We start from the raw sequence: 26,274 nt of genomic DNA, 5'->3' as shown, positions 1-26,274 counted from the left end.
CTAACATATGGGTGTGAACCATGGATGTTTGGGAATCGCTTGGGCTGCCTTTGGGCACCAGAGGACTTCTGGTTGGCCGGGGTGCTTCGTTTGACTTTTCGGAGATCGTCTGCTCTTCCCTGTGGGTTGCCTCTGGCCTGCTTTCTGTGCGGTCTGGGTTTCTGCGTTTTGAATTTTGGAATATTGGGTTTGGTGTTCCGAGTTTCCTCTTCATCTTGAGAACTTGAGGCTGTGTTTTTGGGAGCTGGATGTTTGCGGTCAGGGTGTTCAGAGCAGGGGATTCGCTGTTTGGAGGTGCATGTCTGTGAAGCTCTGCTGTAGAGGAGGTTCAATTGTGTTGGGTTTCAAGTGTTCAGTATTAAAGTTGAAAGGGATCGGGTTCAGAGCTGTTTTGAGTGCCACATGGTGGTCAGTTTTGATGGGTGCCACTTGTCAATGATTCAAATTTGTGCAGTGCGGATTCAGGTGGTTTTGTCATATTATATGCGCCACATGAATGCCAGCGGAGACCAGGACAACTAGATGAGCCCCAGAGACAGATCCAAAGTGAAGACCTCGTCACCTAGACGGCCACCGGGACAAGACCACAGGAACCAGATGAGTCCTCTGCACAATCTGACTTTGCTGCAGCATGGAACAACCTGTTGGTTGTGAGCCTGGTTTCTCCCAATGTTTTTTTTCTCCATTCTGTCACTGATGGAGTTTTGGTTCCTCTGGCTTGCTTAGTTGGGGACACTTAATTTCCAGCGATATCGTTGACTTGATTGCACAGATACTATTTAAACTGAACTGAGCTGGATGACGACATCACTGAATTCAATGATGAACTGCCTTTAACTGAAAATTTTTCAATTTGATACAGTAAAGCTGCTTTGACACAATTTGTATTGTTAAAAGCGCTATATAAATAAAGGTTACTTGACTTGACTCGCCAGAGTAGAAGAAAAGCTCAATGCACCAAAATATTAAGATAGCGTTAATGAAAACCCAGTCCAGAGCATTCAGAACCTCAGACTGGGCAGAAGGTTTACCTTCCAACAGGAAAATGACCCTAAGCACACAGCAAGAGTGGCTTATAGACAACTCTGTGAATGTCCTTGAGTGGCCCAGCCACAGCCTGGGATTGAACCCAATCAAATATTTCTGGAGAAACCTGGAAATGTGCATCTGCCCCCTTCCAAGCTGACAGAGATTGAGAGGTGAAGATACGAGGAGACGAATGGCAGATAATAGCCAAATGATGATCAAAGCTTGTCACATCAAACTCAAAAATACTTGAGGCTGTAAAGGTGCTCCAACTAAGTACTGAGTTAATGGTTTGAATACATATGCAATGTACTGTACTTATTTCAGTTTTATAATGTTTAATAAATTTACGAAGTTGTGACAATTCTGTTTTTGCTTTGTCATGTATGGAGTGTAGATTGATGTGGAAAAAAGTTTAACATAAGGCAGCAACATAAATTGTGAAAAAGTATCTTTCGAATACTTTCGAAAGGCACTGTATGTAATAAATAAGATCAAAGAAGACTTAAAATTTTTATTCATTTCTTAAACCTTTCTGTAATCAAGAGTTTTGCCCTGTTAAGTAATAATTTGTTATTTCAGAAGCTGTAGGATGTGGGTTGCCATTTTTATTTGTGAAACTGTTTTCTTCTGTTTATGAGTTAGCTAGGGAGTAAGGGAAGACTCCTGTATTTTATTTGTGATTTCCTTTGAAAGACAAGTTACAGTTAAACTAGGCCTGCGCGATAAAACGGTATCGATATTTATCGACGGTACACCTTCAATAACGATAGAAAAAAATGTTCGATATAGCGCACGATATAGGCACATGCTATGAGTGACGCAGACAGCACACACAAACATGAACACATGCTGAATTGAGTGCTGTGCCTGCCTGTGATGAGGAGATTGTGAATAAAGAATGAATATTAGTCGAATTTAAAATAAACATTTGCAATGTTAGGTGTGCATCAGTGGCGTGCGAGATGTGGTGATGATGTAAGTGACATTGTTGCATTTTAATGTTTTGTTAGTCTAGCCCACGAGATGCGCCGCTGTTGCGTTATTCATTCAAAATATTAGAGAAATATAGAAGCTCGATGCGGAGAAGATCTTGATTAGGTTAAAACCGAAACCAAGCCATTCACACAGAGCGCATATTCAGTGCATTTACGGACAAATACGACTGCTGCACTCGCGTCTCACACAAGAGATGTATAGAAAGCCATGCAAAGTTAAAACAGTTTAAACTTTTAGAAAGCGTCGCAAATTTGTGGAGGTTTATTCCTTTTCACTGCGTCTCATATGTTTTTAAATGCAATCTGCGTAACATCTGCCCCCTTCCAAGCTGACAGAGATTGAGAGGTGAAGATACGAGGAGACGAATGGCAGATAATAGCCAAATGATGATCAAAGCTTGTCACATCAAACTCAAAAATACTTGAGGCTGTAAAGGTGCTCCAACTAAGTACTGAGTTAATGGTTTGAATACATATGCAATGTACTGTACTTATTTCAGTTTTATAATGTTTAATAAATTTACGAAGTTGTGACAATTCTGTTTTTGCTTTGTCATGTATGGAGTGTAGATTGATGTGGAAAAAAGTTTAACATAAGGCAGCAACATAAATTGTGAAAAAGTATCTTTCGAATACTTTCGAAAGGCACTGTATGTAATAAATAAGATCAAAGAAGACTTAAAATTTGTATTCATTTCTTAAACCTTTCTGTAATCAAGAGTTTTGCCCTGTTAAGTAATAATTTGTTATTTCAGAAGCTGTAGGATGTGGGTTGCCATTTTTATTTGTGAAACTGTTTTCTTCTGTTTATGAGTTAGCTAGGGAGTAAGGGAAGACTCCTGTATTTTATTTGTGATTTCCTTTGAAAGACAAGTTACAGTTAAACTAGGCCTGCGCAATAAAACGGTATCGATATTTATCGACGGTACACCTTCAATAACGATAGAAAAAAATGTTCGATATAGCGCACGATATAGGCACATGCTATGAGTGACGCAGACAGCACACACAAACATGAACACATGCTGAATTGAGTGCTGTGCCTGCCTGTGATGAGGAGATTGTGAATAAAAAAACTGAATATTAGTCGAATTTAAAATAAACATTTGCAATGTTAGGTGTGCATCAGTGGCGTGCGAGATGTGGTGATGATGTAAGTGACATTGTTGCATTTTAATGTTTTGTTAGTCTAGCCCACGAGATGCGCCGCTGTTGCGTTATTCATTCAAAATATTAGAGAAATATAGAAGCTCGATGCGGAGAAGATCTTGATTAGGTTAAAACCGAAACCAAGCCATTCACACAGAACGCATATTCAGTGCTTTTTACGGACAAATACGACTGCTGCACTCGCGTCTCACACAAGAGATGTATAGAAAGCCATGCAAAGTTAAAACAGTTTAAACTTTTAGAAAGCGTCGCAAATTTGTGGAGGTTTATTCCTTTTCACTGCGTCTCATATGTTTTTAAATGCAATCTGCGTAAATGTCGCTTTGGCTCTTTGGATTAAGCAATGCATAAATACATGATGCTGTTTTGTTCATAATTGTTAATGCAATTTACAAAATTAATATTTTATTTTTCTGAGTTAATTTAGACGTAACGCACGTTTTTTATAGAGTTACTTCCTTGTGTTGACAATTTAAATATGCTGCATTAATTTGCTCATTGCGCCCTCCTGTGGCCTCAGGAGACAAGACAAAAGTTTCCTTAAAACCTATTTAATCTGCATATAAAACATTAGAAATGAGATATTTGTTTAATTTTTATTTTGTGTTTGAGTGTTAAAACAAAAAATATTAGTTTGTCTCAATAAATTGGGTTAATTTAAAAATACAGTGGTAAAATGAAAAAAAAATTATATTGCTCTGTTTTTAAAAAAGGTTATAAAAAATGTCAATACTATATTATATCGTTGATCAATTTTTTTTAGCTATATTGCCCAGCCCTAAGTTAACCCCTATGTGTCAGATTCACTTTTGTTATTTTGACCTGAATCTCCTTCTGTTCATTATTTGTTTTTAAAATAAAGAACCACTGTTGTGAATACTGTGAGCTCCCAACAGGAGAGGGAGAACACAGCTGTTAAAAATAATAGTCCCTCATTCTTTAATTTTATTCTTGTCACTGACCTCTCCAACTCTAAACTGGTTAGGTTGTGACACGACGGAAGATGTGACCACAGTTGTTAGTGATGCTTTTGGGAAATGCACCCTTGAGCGTTTATTTTAGCTCAGTCTTGTTCCTGACTATGTACATTCCTGTAAAGTTCAGCTCTAACCCTAATCAAACCCACTTGAACCAGCTAATTAAAATCTTTAGGACTCAACTCAATTTTATTTATATAGCACTTTCAAAACCATAAAATTGACCAATGTGCTATACATAAGAGCATAAGCAAAAGCATAAAATGAACTGTCTTGCATTGACAAGGTTCATAAATGTAAAAATACATAAAAAAATATAGCTGCAAGCAGCGATTACCGGGGTTCAAGCACCTGAAGGCCTTCATGGCTTCTATGCTGTCAGGGGTCTCAGCCAGCGTGAAATGTATGGCTGACACCAGAACACATCCATGGTGGAGAATATATGATGACACACACACACACACACACACACACACACACACAGAGTAATGAAAAGGTTGAACTGTATTACTTAAGACACACTCTATTACCTGATACAGACTAAGCATGCTCACACACAGACAGACACACATTATGTTGTAGATATAGATATTTGAAATAACTTACAGTCGTGGCCAAAAGTTTTGGCAGTGACATCAATTTTGTGTTTTGCAAAGTTTGCTGCTTAAGCTGTTGTGGTGTTCATTCACATTGTTTCTAGATTATTGTGTTGAGTGATCAGATGCATTTTAAATAATTGCTAAAAGCTTTATTGGCCAAAAAAGGAACTTTTCACACACACAAAACCCCCCCCCCCAACAAATTTCACAGTTTTTTGATCCTGACACAAAATGACCAGCTAACATTAACTGACTAATCATATCAGCAGCACATGTGAAAGTGTGAATGAGTACTAGTCAGGTAAATCACTATCATACTAATTCGATTGTAAGAGCAGACTGATTGCAATAAAAGGAGGGAAGAAGCGCTTCCAATCATTGTGGTCTTGTTAGCAATGGTTTCCTCCAAAGAATCACGTGCAGTCATCATCGATTTGCATCAAAATGGCCTCATATGCAAGTAAATTGCTACAAAGAATACTGCACCTGAAAGAACAATTTACCGGATCATCAAGAACTTCAAGAAGAGAGGTTTGACTGCAGTGAAGAAGTCTCCAGGACGTCCCAGAGAGTCCAGCAAGTGCCAGGACCGTCTCCACCTGAGGAGTCAGCTACAGAACAGGATCGTCTCCTCCTGAGGAGTCAGCTACGGAACAGGACCGTCTCCTCCTGAGGAGTGAGCTACAGAACAGGATCGTCTCCTCCTGAGGAGTCAGCTACTGAACAGGACTGTCTCCACCTGAGGAGTCAGCTACGGAACAGGATCGTCTCCTCCTGAGGAGTCAGCTACGGAACAGGATCGTCTCCTCCTGAGGAGTCAGCTAAGGAACAGGATCGTCTCCTCCTGAGGAGTCAGCTACTGAATAGGACCGTCTCCTCCTGAGGAGTCAGCTAAGGAACAGGATCGTCTCCTCCTGAGGAGTCAGCTACTGAATAGGACCGTCTCCTCCTGAGGAGTCAGCTAAGGAACAGGACCGTCTCCTCCTGAGGAGTCAGCTACTGAACAGGACTGTCTCCTCCTGAGGAGTCAGCTACGGAACAGGACCGTCTCCTCCTGAGGAGTCAGCTACGGAACAGGACCGTCTCCTCCTGAGGAGTCAGCTACGGAACAGGACCGTCTCCTCCTGAGGAGTCAGCTACAGAATAGGGCCGTCTCCTCCTGAGGAGTCAGCTACAGAACAGGACCGTATCCTCCTGAGGAGTCAGCTACAGAACAGGACAGTCTCCTCCTGAGGAGTCAGCTACAGAACCAGCAGTGCAGAGCTTGCTCGGGAATGGCAGCAGGTTGGTGTGAGAGCATCTGCACACACAGTGAGGACAAGACTTTTGGACAATGGCCTGGTGTCAAGAGGGGCAGCAAAGAAGCCACTTCTCTCCAAGAAAAATGTCAAGGACAGGCTGAAATTCTGCAGGAAGTACAAGTATTGGACAGCAGAAGACTGGTGCAAAGTTATTTTCTCTGATAATGTTTGGAACATCTGGAAAATCGATTGTTCGGAGAAGAAAAGGTGAACGCTACCATGAGTCCTGTTGTTGAGCCAACAGTGAAGCATCCTGAGACCATCCATGTGTGGGGGTAGCTTTTCAACCAAGGGTGTGGGCTCTCTCATAATTCTGCCCAAAAACACCGCCATGAATAAAGAATGATATCAAAACTTCCTGCAAGAGCGACTTCTTCCAACGATCCATGAGCAATTTGGTGATGATCCGTGCATTTTCCAGCATGATGGAGCACCATGTCACAAAGCAAGAGTGATAAAGAAGTGGCTCAAAGATCTTGTGGTCTGTACTCTTAAAAGGCGAGTGGACAAGCAAAAGCCCACAAATTGTGATTAACTCCGAGAACTAATAAGGCAAGAATGGATCGCCATCAGTCAGGATTTGGCCCAGAAGCTAATATCCAGCATGCAAAGAACAAGGGTCAACACTATTAATATTGACTATTAATATTGACTCATCATATTGTTTTGCCAATAAAAGCCTTTAAAACGTATTATATGCTTATCATTGTTTTTCAGTATTCCATAGAAACACGTGGATAAATAATCTACAAATAATGAAGCAGAAATTTAGCAAAACACAAAATTTATGTCACTGCCAAAACTTTTGGCCATGACTGTACATGTTACAAAATGCTCTCTGGAAGTGTCCTTTTAATAATATTTTTCAGGTTTAAATTTAATCATACTGTGGCATAATTGTCAAAACTGATATATCTGTGTAAATGAAGTGGTAAACTTTGACAAATTGTTATTTTTTTAATGCAATAACAATGATTTTTCAACGATCTGAATGTATGTAAGTTAATCCTGAGAAAATAACTATATAAGTGATATAATGAGCCAATGAGTGATCCTTTGCTGCCATCTAGTGGTTGTATTTGCACTTCCAGGGAATACAGCATGGACATGTACTGTTTTTAACCTTCATAGCTACTACAGTGTCAGTTTTTGTCCCCGTTATAGCTAACCAAAGGACTTTTTGAACATTGATCGAGAGTCCAGATAATTGTTATGTAGTGGTTTGATCGAGATTGAGCGAAAAACCTAGGACTATTTCGCAAAAGTAGTTTTTGAACATAATTGAGAATATTTAATGAAGGATTTAATTGACAGCATTAGTCCCAGAGGCAAAGTTGCTCAGAATGAGGAGATCTATCATGTGATGTGAAGATCTAGTGTTTGTGTGAATATATGAGCATGTTCTACAATTTGAGGTAATTTTCTATCGAAATATTGTTTTTGAGGCCTTTTTAGCTGTTATAGCGCCACCTATAGTCCGATCTCCATGAAACTTTGCATACTTGTTAAGAATCATCTGACACATGTTTTCACCAACTTTCATAAAGTTTCTAGTTTTCGTTTAGTTTTTATAGGCATTTTCAGTATATTTGGCCACGCCCCTTTTTTTAAAAAATGAGCACGTTATTGCTAACCAAAGGACAAAATTAAAAAATGTTTTTGATAATTATTGATCTGGAGAGTCCAGAGAATATCACTGCAGTGGTTTGATCGAGATTGAGCGAAAAACCTAGGACTAGTTCGCAAAAGTAGGTTTTTCTGAGTTTCTTTCAATGTTTCTTGAGGCAAAGTTGCTCATTAGGAGGAGATCTATCAAATGCAAAATATGCAAAATATGCATATTGTGTGGATGTGTGAAACACCATGTGATTACAGAGCCATAAAACTTGTTAGCGCCAACTAGTGGCTGATTTCTTTCAAAATTCTTACAGACCTTTAAGGCCATGAGTCGAACATGCCCACCGAGTTTCGTTCCGATCGACCTCTGTTAACCTTGTCAAATAGGTGCTTAAAGGTTTTTGGTCAAAGGTGGCCATGTTTTTTTAAGATACGCGAATGTCCTCATAGGCACTTGTGTCACATCTGACAAAGACACTGCATACCAATTTTCAAGTCGATCTGACAAACGGTTGCGAAGTTATAGTCGTTTTTTTCCCCCACCTTATAGCGCCATCAATTTTTATTATTAGACCAAAGATTGAGGTCATACACGAGTACCGAGTTTGGTGAAGACATCTAATTTCGTTCAAGAGTTATAGCTACAATTAGCTATTGGCTAACGTTAGCATAGAAAGTTTTTTTGCGTACTGTTGCGTGCGAAAATCAAAATTAAAATTTTTAAAAAATAATTATTGATATTCACTGTCCAGAGAATATTTCTGCAGTGGTTTGGTTCTGATCGGGCGAAAACCCTAAGACTAGTTCGCAAAAGTAGGTTTCGGACATAACTCAATTTTGCGGAAAAACCAAACCGGACATCGTAGAGAAAATCTAAAGAAAGTACACTTTTGTTCGTGTTGACCCAAGGATTGCAACGATGCAAGGTTTTTGAATCTACGACAAACGGTGTACAAGCAAGGGCCAAAAATGTCTGAAAATTTAGTTTTTTGCACTGTAGCGATTGGGGCGAGTCTTTGGATCCGAGTAGTGGTCAAGACTACTACGATCTGACCAAGTTTCAGCTCTCTAGGCCTTACGGTTTCGGCTGCACGATCAGTTTTAGGGAAGAATATTAATAAAAAAATCCTTACAATTATAATAGGGTTTCAGCACTAAGTGCTTGAACCCCTAATAAAAACCCATCATACTACATATTAGCCCCTGCAACAATGCACGTTTTGCATGTCATGACATTCCCATTTCAGGTCTTGAAGCAGTGATGGGCAACTTCGGTCCTGGAGGACGTCATTCATTTTGTCACGTGTTTTGTGTAGTAAATAAAGAGATTCATGGTGCAGAATGACCGAAGAAAGACTTTGAGAATGAAACCAACCTGCTCCTCAGTATCTTCATGTTTGAATGCTTCTTCAATCATCTCACTTTCATTTTTAAAGGGGTCCTTGATTATGATTTCACTTTTTTTAACTTAAATTAGTGTGTAATGTTGCTGTTTGAGCATAAACCATCTGTAAAGTTACGACACTCAAAGTTCAATGCAAAGGGATACATTTTATTTTACAGAATTCACTTTTTTATGGCCTACAACAAGCGGCTGGTAGGGACTTCAACAAGCTACTTCCTGGGTTTGTGACATCACTAACCCTAAAACTTACATAATTCCCGCACGCAACAGAGGAAGAGTTGTTGTAGTGGAGTATTGTTGATATGCTGTCGAAACGCTGTTTTTTTCTCCCCGATTGAAGGGCCTCTTTGTTCGGCCTTCCTACAGAGGCTAGACTTTGGGAACAATGATTAAAATTTATTTTTAACTAAAAATAATAATATAATTTTAAATTATAATCCAGTGGTGTAATGTAAGAAAGTAGTGAAATCAAGTCGAGCTTTATTGTCTGTATTAATAATACAATTGTTATTGTATTAATTGTAATAATACAATTGTTATTGTATTAATAATACTTTGTTACATCTATAGACTGCCTCCACAGAAGAATATCAATGCCTAATTCTGTAGCCCCGCCCACTGATTCACGCATGACATAGTACGGAAATAACATAAGTAGCGCTAAACCGGATTGAACAACCAAGCAATAAACATGCCGTTGAAGATCACAAAATATTGTGCAGTGCCTGGTTGTGCAAGGACACAGTCGCTGCATAACCTTCCTTCAGATTCAAATATTGGGAATGCATGGTTGAACTTTATTTTTAGTGAAGTTCCAGCTCACGTGAATAAAACGTTGAGCATTTGTTTGCTTTGTTTCACTGTGGATTCCTTTGTAATAAGACATGTCGACACCGTCATTATTGGATCTGACAGGAACGGTGCAGCACACTTGTGTGCGTAAAAATATTTGTACTATGTGTCACCATTGCTTTGTTAGAGATCACTTGATATGTCCGATTATGAGTACATGTCTAACCAAAGTCTCGGAAGGCTCCAACTATGAAGGGCATAGCTTGTCAAACAGACACATAAATTTACATCACAGGGCACACAGCTGGCCTTTGGAACCATGGGACCTAAATTCAGAAGCAAAGGTTTGTATTTTGTAAATATATATATATATATATATATATATATGAAGATCGCGAAATGTGAGGTGTGTGTGTACTCATGTGAGTGTAGTAGCATCTCTATCAACTTATTTTCTTCTTTGTTCACACAAATGTGCCTGTGAAAGATTGTAGTTGGTCACATGTTGTCTTAATTGTTGCTAGAGGCCCGTCTTTATAATGTACAATGTGTGTATGTTACTGGCTCACTGGCTGTGCCTTTAATCTTAATTATGACATATATGCGTAGTTTTAAATCTTTAAGGTAATGTTTTTAGGACATAACATGTGTGTAAACAATTTTTTTGTCATGAAAGGTTGTCTTTTTTGTAAGAACACAGACAGAGGTGTCATGTAAAAGTGAAGGTGTTTGAACCACTACATCTGGTGAAACTTTCAAAACTTTGGCTTCATCACCTTTAAATGATTCAAAGCCAACAAAAAGAGCTCATCTAGAACTGGAGGGGGAGGAAAGTGTTTCCTTTTCCTTTATTTGTGTCATCAGGACACAACATATGAGCCAGCTGAGTCTGCCACCACTGTAACAGAATCATCACAACTTCAGTGAGTGAATTTTATCTTATTTATTCTCACGTTATGGCCTTTTTAAGAGATTACATACTTTGTTGGAATGTAATTTAATAATTTTAAAAAAAAGTTCATTTGAAAATAGTAAGTTTTAAAGTAAATTTCTTATTTAATTGTAATAGTTTCTAATGTGGTTACAAGAAGCAAAACACTGTACACTGTCGAAAAGCTTCTTACAAATGAGAGAACACTAAAAAGACGTCGAGAAACTCAGCCCTCACTTTCAAACTTCATCTTTGGAAGCTTTTCACTGTGATTTTACCCTTTGCACAAAAAAAAAACGTGGTTTATCCTTACCTTGGAATGTTGTGCAGGTGTGTTTGAAAGCAATTTAATTACTTTAACCTCTATGACGGTGTCTTTATTACCTTTGCTGATGTAATACTCCAAACTGTATTTGGCAGGTATGCATTTCAACAAGAACTCCAATCGTCCTCAGGATAAAACAACAACTGGAATGCCAATGTACTGGCTTTTGTTTCCCAAAGCCAAAAAAGTAGAATACTCCACGTGGCCATTAAAGTCACAGGCAACATATTGTAAGTTAAACTAATTTATTGATGTTCACAATTAAGTAACAACAAAATCTAAACCGTAAATATAATTAATTGTAATGTTACTTGTGTAATTATATTTTTACAGGCTATGTCATTAATCTGATCTGAATCTTTGAAAAAGTGATCCCAGAACTTCTTCCCTGGCTGTGCCTTTAATCTTAATTATGACATATATGCGTAGTTTTAAATCTTTAAGGTAATGTTTTTAGGACATAACATGTGTGTAAACAATTTTTTTGTCATGAAAGGTTGTCTTTTTTGTAAGAACACAGACAGAGGTGTCATGTAAAAGTGAAGGTGTTTGAACCACTACATCTGGTGAAACTTTCAAAACTTTGGCTTCATCACCTTTAAATGATTCAAAGCCAACAAAAAGAGCTCATCTAGAACTGGAGGGGGAGGAAAGTGTTTCTTTTTCCTTTATTTGTGTCATCAGGACACAACATATGAGCCAGCTGAGTCTGCCACCACTGTAACAGAATCATCACAACTTCAGTGAGTGAATTTTATCTTATTTATTCTCACGTTATGGCCTTTTTAAGAGATTACATACTTTGTTGGAATGTAATTTAATAATTTTAAAAAAAAGTTCATTTGAAAATAGTAAGTTTTAAAGTAAATTTCTTATTTAATTGTAATAGTTTCTAATGTGGTTACAAGAAGCAAAACACTGTACACTGTCGAAAAGCTTCTTACAAATGAGAGAACACTAAAAAGACGTCGAGAAACTCAGCCCTCACTTTCAAACTTCATCTTTGGAAGCTTTTCACTGTGATTTTACCCTTTGCACAAAAAAAAACGTGGTTTATCCTTACCTTGGAATGTTGTGCAGGTGTGTTTGAAAGCAATTTAATGACTTTAACCTCTATGACGGTGTCTTTATTACCTTTGCTGATGTAATACTCCAAACTGTATTTGGCAGGTATGCATTTCAACAAGAACTCCAATCGTCCTCAGGATAAAACAACAACTGGAATGCCAATGTACTGGCTTTTGTTTCCCAAAGCCAAAAAAGTAGAATACTCCACGTGGCCATTAAAGTCACAGGCAACATATTGTAAGTTAAACTAATTTATTGATGTTCACAATTAAGTAACAACAAAATCTAAACCGTAAATATAATTAATTGTAATGTTACTTGTGTAATTATATTTTTACAGGCTATGTCATTAATCTGATCTGAATCTTTGAAAAAGTGATCCCAGAACTTCTTCCCTACATGTAGGAGATTCACAAAATCACTCTCAGCCCAGTATGACAGACCCTCCATGGAAGAAGCCATCGCAAGGCACGTATCGTGGTTTATAGACTGCCTCCACAGAAGAATATCAATGCCTAATTCTGTAGCCCCGCCCACTGATTCACGCATGACATAGTACGGAAATAACATAAGTAGCGCTAAACCGGATTGAACAACCAAGCAATAAACATGCCGTTGAAGATCACAAAATATTGTGCAGTGCCTGGTTGTGCAAGGACACAGTCGCTGCATAACCTTCCTTCAGATTCAAATATTGGGAATGCATGGTTGAACTTTATTTTTAGTGAAGTTCCAGCTCACGTGAATAAAACGTTGAGCATTTGTTTGCTTTGTTTCACTGTGGATTCCTTTGTAATAAGACATGTCGACACCGTCATTATTGGATCTGACAGGAACGGTGCAGCACACTTGTGTGCGTAAAAATATTTGTACTATGTGTCACCATTGCTTTGTTAGAGATCACTTGATATGTCCGATTATGAGTACATGTCTAACCAAAGTCTCGGAAGGCTCCAACTATGAAGGGCATAGCTTGTCAAACAGACACATAAATTTACATCACAGGGCACACAGCTGGCCTTTGGAACCATGGGACCTAAATTCAGAAGCAAAGGTTTGTATTTTGTAAATATATATATATATATATATATATATATGAAGATCGCGAAATGTGAGGTGTGTGTGTACTCATGTGAGTGTAGTAGCATCTCTATCAACTTATTTTCTTCTTTGTTCACACAAATGTGCCTGTGAAAGATTGTAGTTGGTCACATGTTGTCTTAATTGTTGCTAGAGGCCCGTCTTTATAATGTACAATGTGTGTATGTTACTGGCTCACTGGCTGTGCCTTTAATCTTAATTATGACATATATGCGTAGTTTTAAATCTTTAAGGTAATGTTTTTAGGACATAACATGTGTGTAAACAATTTTTTTGTCATGAAAGGTTGTCTTTTTTGTAAGAACACAGACAGAGGTGTCATGTAAAAGTGAAGGTGTTTGAACCACTACATCTGGTGAAACTTTCAAAACTTTGGCTTCATCACCTTTAAATGATTCAAAGCCAACAAAAAGAGCTCATCTAGAACTGGAGGGGGAGGAAAGTGTTTCTTTTTCCTTTATTTGTGTCATCAGGACACAACATATGAGCCAGCTGAGTCTGCCACCACTGTAACAGAATCATCACAACTTCAGTGAGTGAATTTTATCTTATTTATTCTCACGTTATGGCCTTTTTAAGAGATTACATACTTTGTTGGAATGTAATTTAATAATTTTAAAAAAAAGTTCATTTGAAAATAGTAAGTTTTAAAGTAAATTTCTTATTTAATTGTAATAGTTTCTAATGTGGTTACAAGAAGCAAAACACTGTACACTGTCGAAAAGCTTCTTACAAATGAGAGAACACTAAAAAGACGTCGAGAAACTCAGCCCTCACTTTCAAACTTCATCTTTGGAAGCTTTTCACTGTGATTTTACCCTTTGCACAAAAAAAAAACGTGGTTTATCCTTACCTTGGAATGTTGTGCAGGTGTGTTTGAAAGCAATTTAATGACTTTAACCTCTATGACGGTGTCTTTATTACCTTTGCTGATGTAATACTCCAAACTGTATTTGGCAGGTATGCATTTCAACAAGAACTCCAATCGTCCTCAGGATAAAACAACAACTGGAATGCCAATGTACTGGCTTTTGTTTCCCAAAGCCAAAAAAGTAGAATACTCCACGTGGCCATTAAAGGCACAGGCAACATATTGTAAGTTAAACTAATTTATTGATGTTCACAATTAAGTAACAACAAAATCTAAACCGTAAATATAATTAATTGTAATGTTACTTGTGTAATTATATTTTTACAGGCTATGTCATTAATCTGATGACCTTCCTCTTTGAAAAAGTGATCCCAGAACTTCTTCCCTACATGTAGGAGATTCACAAAATCACTCTCAGCCCAGTATGACAGACCCTCCATGGAAGAAGCCATCGCAAGGCACGTATCGTGGTTCAGTCAAGGGGAGGTCTGAATCCAGCACAGCTGCCTGCAGCATCAGGAAACTCTCGGCATATACGCAGGACAACGCAAGATGGGATAACCACCCTGATCGTCCTGCTCAGATAGCCCCAGCACCAGCTCACAAAATTCCTGTGCGCCAAGTGCCTGTAACACCTAATGAGAAAGACAATGACAGTCATTTGCTTTGTTATCTGCTATTACTGTGAATTGATGACAAATGTTCCAATATTTATTTTGTTGATTTGTAATAAAAACATACAAAACATTACAGCTGTTTTTGTCTTAAAATACAGTGTTTTCATTGGAACATACTATTTTGTGTTACTTTAATGTAATTGTAATGGCCTGACTGCTTTACAAAATTGCTATTGTATTGAACACAAAATGACTTCTGTGACATAATATAAATCTTACTGTTCTATTCCTCTGAGTTTCAAGCGGCCATAATCAGCTTTGTAAACATTAAGTGCATTCTGTAGTGAGTACACATTTAGGCAAACCGGTTCAAAGCCTGGGTGATGGGTTATGCAGGTAAGTGTGTCCGGTACCTGGTTAATCCTTCTAACAATCTAAAAAACAAGAACAATATACTTCTATTTATTATACATACATACATGTATAGTTCAGTCATGTAACTCTAGATGGCGCAGGCTGACGGTATAAACGTAACTGATGATATTCACAGCGTTAAACGACTTGGCACAAGCTGATTGGTTCATGTTGCATTCGCAGCAAATAAGCTTGCTACTTAACATTTAAATGGCTGGTTAGCATTCACTTGAGCATTTGCAGCATGCCTCAGAGTTTCTCTGAAACCCTCCACCTTCCCCAGCTCCACCTGTATAGATCTGCTACGGGTTATTTTATATGCTATTTGTGCAGCAGCAGTATGTCTTAAATACTCACAGCACTGTATCGCCGCATGCATTGGCAGCAGCAAGCTCCTGTACTTGCTTGCAGCAGCAGCAATAATCTACAACTACAGCAATAACCAACAGCAGCAGCAATTCAGCAGCAGCAGCGTAGCAGATCTGTTCCGCCAAGACCAAATACATTAACATTGTCATATCCATCACCATGCTAAAATCTTCCGAGAGTGGTCATGTCTGAAATATAAATATACACACACACACACACACACACGTACGTATACATACATGCATACATATATATATATATATATATATAAATAAATAGCATCCAAAATAAGTTTGTTTACATAATATGTTTGTGTACGGTGTATATTTATAATGTATAAATACACATGCATGTATATATAAGAAAAATATGTTATGTTTATATTAAATATATTTATATATAATATAAATTATATGAATATAAATATATACATGTAAATATTGTGTATTACATAATACATAATACATAATATTATACAATAGACATAATAAATATACACAGTTCACAAACATAGTGTAAACAATAGGGATGCACGATATATCGGCCACCATATCGGTATCGGCCCATATCGGCTCATTTTTTCTGTTATCGGTATCGGCCTGATAAGAAAATTTGGCCGATATCTTAAAGCCGATAAATAATGCATTATTTCCTTCAGAGACACTTCAGATGCGCGCTGTTCGTTTGCAGCCTTTTGTGCAATTGTACATTGTAATATTGTGTTTATTTGATGTATATCTGATTTATCTCATATAGAATGCGTTTGGTTAAGTTAAAAGAGCGCTTCAGTTTACCAGTGATCATCTTTAGCTCAGCACACGCAGCCCAAACAGCAGTGCACAACATTAATAACTATGATTGGGAATGTCATGTATATAACATTCTAATGAGAACATTATTATAATAAAACGTTGGGAATTCTTTGGGTTTAGTTGCCGTGTTTCAGCGCGTTGATATGGGAAGAGCGCATCCACAACAGGATCACACATTCTGACTATAGCACGCAAGAACTGCATCATTTTGTACATATATAAGTTGTAATATTATGTTTATGTTGTATTAATATTAATCTCAGGATGCATTTCCTTGAGTTAAATAAGCTGCCAGCAAAACGCTTCAGTTTACCATGTTCATTCAGCTCTTCAGCTTCAGCACGCGCAGCTCAACGGCTGCTATTTAAAACAGTGGTATTAATTTGTTACTTTTTCAAAATCATCGATACATTATTAATAACAACAACCACTTGTATTGTTCTCTTATTATTTTCATCAACAATATGGTTTAGTAATTAAAATCATTTAATTATTGTCCGTGCAGAGGCTATTCCGTTTTATTGATCTATGGCGCATTCATTTTGATTCTTTACACGTGTAATGATGTCCAGTGACTTGTTTGCATTATTTATGCATTATTTTATTTATTTGTAAGACTTTTTTATGACTAAATTTGGTAATGGGAGAGTAAAAATATTTTTAAAACGTACACCGTTCAAACTAGGCTGCTTATGTTGAAGTGTTTGGGATGTGGCTTTTAATGATGAGACCTTTTTTGTAATCAGGCTCTCAAAAAGTATATAACAATTTGGATATAGATTTATCGGCCAACATATCGGTTATCGGCTTTCAAAAATAAAGAATAATCGGTTATCGGTATCGGCCAAAATTTTCATATCGGTGCATCCCTAGTAAACAAACATTCATTTTGGATGCAATTAATCATTTGACAGCACTAATATATTATACTTTTTTGCATATTTGTCACACTTAAAAGATAAACATCATCAAACTAATTTTTATATTATACACAGATAACTCGAGTAAATACAGTTTTGAAATAATGATTTCATTTATTAAGGGAAAAAAGCTGTCTAAACCTGCCTGGCACTACATGAAAAAGTAATTGCCCTCAAAATCTGATAACTGGTTGTGCCACGCTTTGCAGCAACAACTGCAATCTAGCGTTTGCGATATCTGGCAATGAGTCTTTCACATCGCTGTGGAGGAGTGTTGGCCCACTCTTCTGTGCAGAATTGTTTTAATTCAGCCACATTGGAGGGTTTTCGAGCATGAATGGACTGTTTAAGCATCTCAATCAGATTTAAGTCCGGACTTTGACTTGGCCGCTCCAAAACCTTAATTTAGTTTATCTTGAGCCATTCAGAGCTGGACTTGCTGGTGTGTTTGGGATCATTGTCCTGCTGCAGAACCCAAGTGCGCTTGAGCTTGAAGTCACAAACTGATGGTTGGACATTCTCCTTCAGGGCTTTCTGATAGAGCGCAGAATACATGGTTCTATCAATTATGGCAAGTCGTCCAGGTCCTGAAGCTGCAAAGCAGCCCCAGATCATCAAACTACCACCACCATGTTTGACTGTTGCTATGATGCTCTTTTTATGAAATGCTGTGTTGGTTTTACACCAGATGTAACAGGACACACACCTTCCCGAAAGTTCAACTTTTGTCTCATCAGTCCACAGAATATTTGGCCAAAGTCTTGGGGATAATCAATATACTTTTTGGACTGGATGAGTCGTTGTTGTGCTCTTGGAGTAATTTTGGTTGGTCGGCCACTCCTGGGAAGGTTCACCACTGTTCCAAGTTTTCTCCATTTGTGGATAATGGCTCTGACCGTGGTTCACTGGAGTCCCAAAGCCTTGGAAATGGCTTTATACCACTGTTCCAAGTTTTCTCCATTTGTGGATAATGGATCTGACCGTGGTTCACTGGAGTCCCAAAGCCTTGGAAATGGCTTTAAAACACTTTGCAGACTGATACATGTCAACTATTTTGTTTCTCATCTGTTCTTGAATTTCTTTAGATGATGTGTTGCTCTTTAAGCATGCTTCACTTTGTTAGACAGATTATATTTAAGTGATTTCTTGATTCAACAGGTCTGGCAGTAATCAAGCCTGGGTGTGGCTAGTGAAATTTAACTCAGCTTTCTACAATAATGTGCTTAATCACAGTTCTTTCATGATTAAACAGGAGGGGGCATTTATTTTTTCACGTAGGGCCAGGTAGGTTTGGACAGCTTTTTATAAATAATAAATTAAATCATCATTTAAAAACTGCATTTTGTATTACTTGCATTATCTTTGTGTAATATAAAAATTTGTTTGATGATATGAATCTTTTAAGCGTGACATATGCACACAAAAAAAAAACAAAGGGGGCAAAAACCTTTTCACGGCACTGTATGTGTGTGTGTCTGTATATATATATATATATAGCCGTGCATTAAAGGATTTTAAATGCACGACGCTGAGGCAAAGAACTGCCCGACGTGAAGTGCGTTTAAAATCCTTTCATGCATGGCTAGCCATTGATTATCCCTTTATATATATATATATATAAAAAGGTTTTTGCCCCCTTCCTGTGGGTGTATATATATATACACACACACACACACACACACAAATATACGTTTAAAAAAAAAACATTCTGTGCCTTGTATTTACCTCTGGAATCTCCAAACAGCATTTATTTTCTTTTTCCGTTGGCATAACAGCACAGTTTTCACAGGTACACCTACAGATTATTGATAGCAAGTGATTTATTTTCATTTTATTTACAAGACAGCAGTGTGTAACTGACAACGTTAATGTTTTTCAATTTACAGAAAACGTTGATCGAACAATAAAGGTCCAACACTCGACAAACAATGCTTTTTTTATAATATAACTGTGCTAAGTATGTGTTCATAAACCTAACTTGTCATATTCAAGACGTTTAAACCTTATGTAGTACAATTTCTCATAGTTGGTAAATATTTGAATTTTGAGTAACTTCTTTGGTTACATTAAAACAAAAAGTTAGAACAACCTTACAAAAAATATGAAAAACAATTGACGATAAGGACTAACCATGCTGTCACAGGCTGGAGCATCCTTGGTATTTGAGGTGTAGTCAGTTCATCGTCTTGATTTTCGGGATCAGACTCTGGCTCGAACATATATGGTTGAAACACTCTGGTTTCCAGTTCTCCACATTGGATGTTTTCAAAACAAATCCCCTCGTGTACTGACGGGGGAGTCGAAAGTTAGTTTGCTAAGCAAAACTGTTATCCAATCATAGCAGTGGGCGTTTACTTCCAAGTCTTCATGGGCCGCCCATAAAAACAGAGCTTTTCTCAAGCCGGCCTCAAAACCAGGGTGGAAAATAGCCTATTACTTATTGATTTTGATGTTTTTGAATGTAAAAATCATGAGAACATCATAAGTGGACATCATACAATAGTATAAAATAATTTTAAAAAGCCAGTTCATGACCCCTTTAAGTGTGACTTTCAGGTACTTCATCCACCACTGTTAAAATCCCAATATAGCTGTCTGTGCTGGACAACACATTAACTTACTATAGTAAGAAACACCGGTTTGCAATATCAAGTGGCAAAACAAGCTGCTTTGTACAGCTAATAATTGCTGGAAGCGGATGAGACTGGAAGTCAGACACATTAAATTCACAAATGGCCATGCCTACTCTTACGGGAAAAATAAGGTGGATACAAACACACAATTTTATTTTTTTTTAATAATAATAAAAAACAAAAACACTTTGCGTTCATATCCTGAGCTGCTTTCTTGCATATAGTTTGCATCATCAGTAAGGTACAGATTTTGGCCTTTCAATATTACTTTATTAATGAATTAAGCCACGTTAAGTTTTCTTTATAACTCTTTTCTATTAGGGCTGAACGATTTTGGAAAATAATCAAATTGCGATTTTTTTTAACCAATATTGCGATTTAATATGCAATTATTTCTTAAAGGGGTCCTATTATGCTTTTACAAAGTCTTGATTTTGTTTTGGGGGTGTACTAGAACAGGCTCTCATACTAGTTTGTTCGAAAAACACATTATTTTTCACATATTTTACATTATTACAACACCTCTCTCCCCAGTCTGGCATGAACAGCTCGAATAGTTCCTGTATTAAATGAAGGCCCCCCTTCTGAAATACAAAATGTGCTGTGATTGGTTAGCTGGGCCAGTGTGTGCTGTGATTGGTTAGCTGGGCCAGTGTGTGCTGTGATCGGTTAGCTGGGCCAGTGTGTGTTGTGATTGGCAGCACTCGGTGGCTGGTTGGGAAATGTCACGCCCCTTTACCATAGCCGCCTGCGAGCTTCAGTGTAAATATTGCGTCAAAATCAAATCAATTTGAGCACGATTTAAACCCGGATGATTGTAACCACTCTAAGTTCGTCTGCCTTGGGAAAGCTAGCGTGTCTCCGACATAGTGATAACACTTGTTGCCTTCTCTAGTGCGGCTCAACCAGGTCTCGTCTCATTCGTCGATATTTGTGATATCACAAATCCCGGAAAATATGCGTTGTAGTCCAAACGAGTCGATCATTGTAGTTTTTGAAAAGTGATTTCTGTTAAATAAAATGAAAATAAATATCTCATTTTGAAGTGGACTTTGAGCTTTGCAACTTTGCAGATCTTTTTTATGCTCAAACAGCAACATTACAGACTAACTAAAGTTGAAAAAGTGAAAAAGCATAATAGGACCCCTTTAAAGCTCTTTATGTTCTGTATTATTCAACAAAGACTAGCAATAAATCATTGTATAGTAAGATCAACACAATATTAGATAGATTAAACATAAATGTTCTTTTCTGTAGGCCAAGCATGTTACGATGAAACGTGAATTGATATGAATGACATTTATTTAACAACTACAATCACAGTACACTGACTGATTTGTTGAACTTCCAGCCCTGTACGCATGTAGGCTAATAATTATTATGACAACATAAAGCAATGACAAATAAGCCTGGTGTAAACATTAATATGAAAGTCAGTAACAAATCACACACATAAAGTAGACTGCAGAAATATAAAAACAAATCTGTTGCTTTACCACACTCAGTATTTAGGTAATTAAAAGTCCCTGTATTAAACATATAGGCCTATGTAAACATGTGGATTGCACTTTTTAAACACTGTCTGTTAACTTTGGACAGACTTTAAATAAATAAGAATGTATATATATATTACCTTATTATATGTATTATCTTAATGTCGAAGTCTTCAGTAATGAAATGCACCGTAACACAGTTACTCCGTGTGTAGCGTGCCAGGGTTGCCAGGTTTTCACAACAAAACCCGCTCAATTGCTACTCAGAACTAGCCCAAAACTAGCCAAATTGCATTTCGGGAGGGGGGGTCACCATTAAAAACTGCATTCCAGGGGGTAAAATACATGTTTTTTTTGGAGGGGTTCCCCTGGTAAGATTCACACTCCAGGGGCTAAATATCACGTTTTTGGAGGCAAACCGCGGACTTGGCAACACTGTACCAACTTGATGCTTCCTCTGAAGACTGCTTAGATGTGTTCGACATGAAGCAGCGCTGCTTAGACCGATCGGTGTGTCATTAAAGTACTGCGAGATCTATAAGAGAGCAGACGTCTCCTTATGCTTTCTCTCGCCGTGCTTTGATGTCATACACCGATCGATCTTCAAGTCGAGCACACCTCTTTACTCTCGCGGGTCACGTGACCGAGTGTAATCGCAGCCTCTGCAGTTGAAAAAACTATTGTTTTCATATCGCGATATTATCGCAAACGCAATTAATCGTTCAGCCCTAAAGGGAGGAAAATGCTTAACATGAAATTTTGCACTTTGCTTTCATATTCTGGGCTCCTCTGCTTGCAAAGTTCTTTCAGAAAAGCAAAGAATAGCCACATAGCTTTAAGGTAAATGTAATATTTTAGGCATATTAACATTAGTTTTTGTTAATTTTCAATGTGTAATTGGTCATTTAAATGTATGATTTTAAAAGGAAAAAGTATCGGTATCGGCGATACTGGCCTTCTGTTTACTTGGTATCGGATTGATCAAATCATCTTTTACCTGATGGACGCCTAAACGGTCAAATACACGCAAAAATGTGTCAAAATGCAGCGCTTTAGTGATTATTCACATAAACCCTCGTCGTTTTGTAATAAATTAACTTAAATAGTTGAGAATGAAAATACATGGATTTGTGCAGGTCTTAAAGTGACAGCAGTCTATATTTCTGCTGCCGACTGTGCGCTTAATAATAATAATCAAACAACAAAAGACAAACTCACTGCTCTTTTGTAGCTTCAATAAGAAACAAAGAATGTTTAATTCTTACTGTGAAGACTATGCTGTTTTGTTTTACATTTGATTATTAATTTCTGTAGTAGGCTGTTAACTGAACACTTTAGACCTGCATTAGCCTTAAACACCTCAAGCACAGTTTGTTTCATTCGTATCATTTTATTCTATTGTATTTGTCCTTTTTTGTTTTACTAGTATTAGTTACCCTAGTATTCTGTGGTATTGAGAATTGTGAAATTGTGCTGGTCTCTAAAATTAAGCATCCTTATTTACGTAACATATATATTTGATATATCACTGTCTTTAAATAAATCACTCATAAAAAAAGTTTTGGTCATATTACCCACACTCGTGTTAAATAATCTTTATTACAATATTGCCAAAATAATCGATACCGATATGGTGGCCGATATATCGTGCATCCCTAGTTATTATGATTTTTGCCATAATCGAGCAGCCCTAGTGTTTACCCAAATGATCGTTAAGCTACAGGCACACTAAATATGGTTCTGTATTTGATTTGGCCACTGTAGTAAAGCCATGGTTAGTCACCAGAATTACGAGCCCATTACGAAGACTAAAGCTTTAATAACGATAAAACCGTAAAAGCTGACATAAACAGCAGTAGCATTTACAAATAACAGCGCATCTAAAAAGTATTAGACAACTACAAAGAAAAAAAACTGAAACGTCCTGCAAAAGTTGTGCTTGCATTGGTTCCTCTTCAGCAATTTAGTTTTTTTGGTCTGATTCTGGCTCAAACTGATAAGACAATATTGACAGCTTTGTTTACAATACACCAGAGCACATGCATACATGAGTGAAGAAAGACTTTGAGAATTAAACCAACCTGTTAGTTCCTCAGTATCTTCACGTTTGACTTGAAAATCTTCTTCAATCGTCACCTCTTCACTCTCCTCTTTCATAAACACCATCTCTGTCTGTTCCTCAGCATCTTCATGTTTGACACTAAAATGTTCTTCAATCGTCACCTCTTCCCTCTCCTCTTTAATAAACACCATCTCTGTCTGTTCCTCAGCATCTTCATGTTTGACACTAAAATGTTCTTCAATCGTCACCTCTTCCCTCTCCTCTTTAATAAACACCATCTCTGTCTGTTCCTCAGTATCTTCATGTTTGACACTAAATGCTTCTTCAATCTTCATGTCTTCGCTCTCGACTTTAATAAAAGCCATCTTTATAACAGTGTCTCGAGGATCTCCGTCGCTTCAGCAGGAGTTTATCTGTGTGTTTGAGATGAGAATAATTAACAGACAGATCTCTGTGTGCGTCTCAATCAGCTCCCTACTTCAGTAGTCAGCGCACTAGTAAGGGAGTCAGTCAGAGTCATAATGACCTGATTAGACAAAAACACTCAAAACTTGGCTTAGGACGTTCCAGTTCAGCCCATTGCAAGGGTTCTGCCAGAAGTGGACACTCATGCAACGCAACCAATGATGACCTCCGAGTAATCGAGACGAAGGGAAGTTTGCAAGTGAAGGGCATAAAAAAAAACTGGAATGCAGCCCTAGAAAATGATTGATAGGGTGGTAAAACCAAAGCAAGAGTAGTTTTGGGAATTTATTAGAGCCCGACCGATATGGGTTTTTTTGGGCCGATACCGATATTGGGGAGTGAAAAAAGGCCGATATCGATATATCGGCCGATATTCTTTGTGTATATTATAGTACAGTACCAGTCAAAAGTTTGGACACTTTCCTGTTCGTGTGTCCAAACATTTGAAGTTTATTCAACTTTAATTCAATTCAATTCCATTCAACTTTATTCCGTTGAAGTTTTTCACTTCGGAACATTCATTCACGGATTTGCGCTACTGTCTTCACACACAGACGAAACTTACTAGAGAAGTGTGACATAATAAACCTCTGTAAATAAATATAAATTCACGTCTCCCACACTTTAATGCCCTTTGAATGTAACTTGTACGTTCCCTTGGACCTGGAATCATGGTGGAATATCATGTGAAGTCCACTTCGCAGGGTACTTACGGTCGAATAAGACCACGCGTGAATGCTGCCTGAACAAGAGACCTCCTTACTGAAGTGAAAGTGTTGACTGGTGTCACTATCTCGCGAACGCGCTGGCGGATCTCCACCAAATTCGGGGGATCCCTTCAGCTAGAGGAACCCTCTCGAACGCCACCCTCCGCGTGTCGGTAGCCCCCCAGGAACGCTTGATCGGTCGCCACAAATTCGGGGGATCCCTTCAGCTCAAGGAGCCTCTCGAACGCCACCCTCTGCATGTCGGTAGCCCCCCGGGAACGCTTGGTCGGTCAACGCTGGACCGCGAATTTAACCACCCGTAACTCCCGAACCCCGGGGGCTATCCACATGGGGGTGGTCACATTCGAAAGCGGGCCTCTAGACGTACACTCGATTCGTGTTCGAGAGGGTTCCTCGAGCTGAAGGGATCCGCCGAATTTGGTGCGGATTCGCCGCGCTGTTATGGAGATATGGCTGTTCAAAGTTTCAATGGTTTTCCATAGACTTAAGCTTTAAAGCGTTTCATCCAGGTCACCAGTAGCAAACAATGGAGCGCGCTCTGCTGGACAAACTAAGTAATTACACCATTTCAAGCATTTTATCTGCGTTATATGTTCTGTAAAAAAAATTTCATATCGGCGGCATATTCATATATCGGCGATAGGCTCATATCAGCCGATAATATCGACAAAATGATATATCGGTCGGGCTCTAGAATTTATGGCCTGACATACACCATTTTCTTCACAAATATTGCACTACCACAAAGTCATCATCTATATTGTTTTAAAATTCTAAATAAATAACATTTTAATATCCATGGCACCAAGTCAAACACATCAACAGGTGTCGACTTCGAAACTCCTGAAGTGTTTGCACTTTTCTGAGGCTGAGACTAGCTCTAACGTAAACAAACCTTGAAGAAGCTACACCAGAGCAGGTTATGTTCAGAGTATGGCTGGTTGGTTACGTACATACATACATACATACATACATACATACATACAAAGTTACCTCCGTTTTTGGAGCCGAATGCTGAGTTTATCCGCTTATTTACCTTAAACATACCCGGGTATGTCACATAACCTGCTTTCTGCAAAAACTATCTGTGTTACTGCACCCCAGCAAGATCTATTCTGACCAAACCAACCAAACTATTTATGGTTTTTAAACAAGGTGGCTTCGAGACAAGCCAGCATAATATTTTCTCTCAAACTTTTCAGTCGGGTTATTACAGCTTTTTCCTGATTGCTAACACACAATTCATAAAACAATTAATCATTTTCTCACAACCATAAACACAAACCACAAACTTCCAGATCAAAATAAAATATTCTAGTCAAAAATCATACTTTCGTCTGTCTAAATCAGATGACGCACAAAACTTTTCTAACAATACACAGACTACTTTCTTGACAAACAATTATGACACCAATCCCACAGGACTTAAAGGGGTCATATGATGCGATTTTCCTTTCTCTTTGGAGTGTTACAAGCTGATTGTGCATAGATAAGATCCCTGAAGTTGCAAAGACTAAAGTCTCAAAACCAAAGAGATATTCTTTATCAAAGTTAAGACTCTGCCACGCCCCCCTAAAACG

At 37.9% G+C, this 26,274-nt stretch overlaps 2 protein-coding genes across 4 annotated transcripts in view; both read right to left on the bottom strand.

Moving 5' to 3' along the window:
* The window catches only part of LOC107569102 (gastrula zinc finger protein XlCGF57.1-like), a 29,844-nt gene extending 5,863 nt beyond the window's left edge, over positions 1-23,981 (bottom strand). Inside the window, exons 1-6 of one of the 3 annotated variants that reach the window (XM_016255100.1) lie at positions 23,521-23,981; positions 19,444-19,600; positions 19,039-19,108; positions 15,078-15,232; positions 14,652-14,816; positions 12,561-12,689 (exon numbers count right to left, since the gene is read on the bottom strand). In XM_016255100.1, the coding sequence (XP_016110586.1) occupies positions 14,654-14,816; positions 15,078-15,232; positions 19,039-19,108; positions 19,444-19,600; positions 23,521-23,866 (891 nt within the window). In that variant the 5' untranslated portion in view covers positions 23,867-23,981 and the 3' untranslated portion in view covers positions 12,561-12,689; positions 14,652-14,653. Of the gene's footprint in view, positions 1-12,560; positions 12,690-14,495; positions 14,817-15,077; positions 15,233-19,038; positions 19,109-19,443; positions 19,601-23,520 lie in introns of those variants that run through there. The other 2 variants (XM_016255099.1, XM_016255098.1) reach the window with 2 other exon arrangements.
* LOC107569100 (NACHT, LRR and PYD domains-containing protein 12-like) overlaps positions 1-26,274 on the bottom strand; it is a 319,086-nt gene that overhangs the window by 221,001 nt on the left and 71,811 nt on the right. The window lies entirely within an intron of this gene.

This window comes from Sinocyclocheilus grahami, unplaced genomic scaffold, assembly GCF_001515645.1.
Source record: "Sinocyclocheilus grahami isolate Dianchi unplaced genomic scaffold, SAMN03320097.WGS_v1.1 scaffold1312.1, whole genome shotgun sequence".
In the NCBI taxonomy this organism is placed as follows: domain Eukaryota; kingdom Metazoa; phylum Chordata; class Actinopteri; order Cypriniformes; family Cyprinidae; genus Sinocyclocheilus; species Sinocyclocheilus grahami.
The sequence above is the reverse complement of the archived record's forward strand: the minus strand, read 5'-3'. Positions and strand labels throughout refer to the sequence as shown.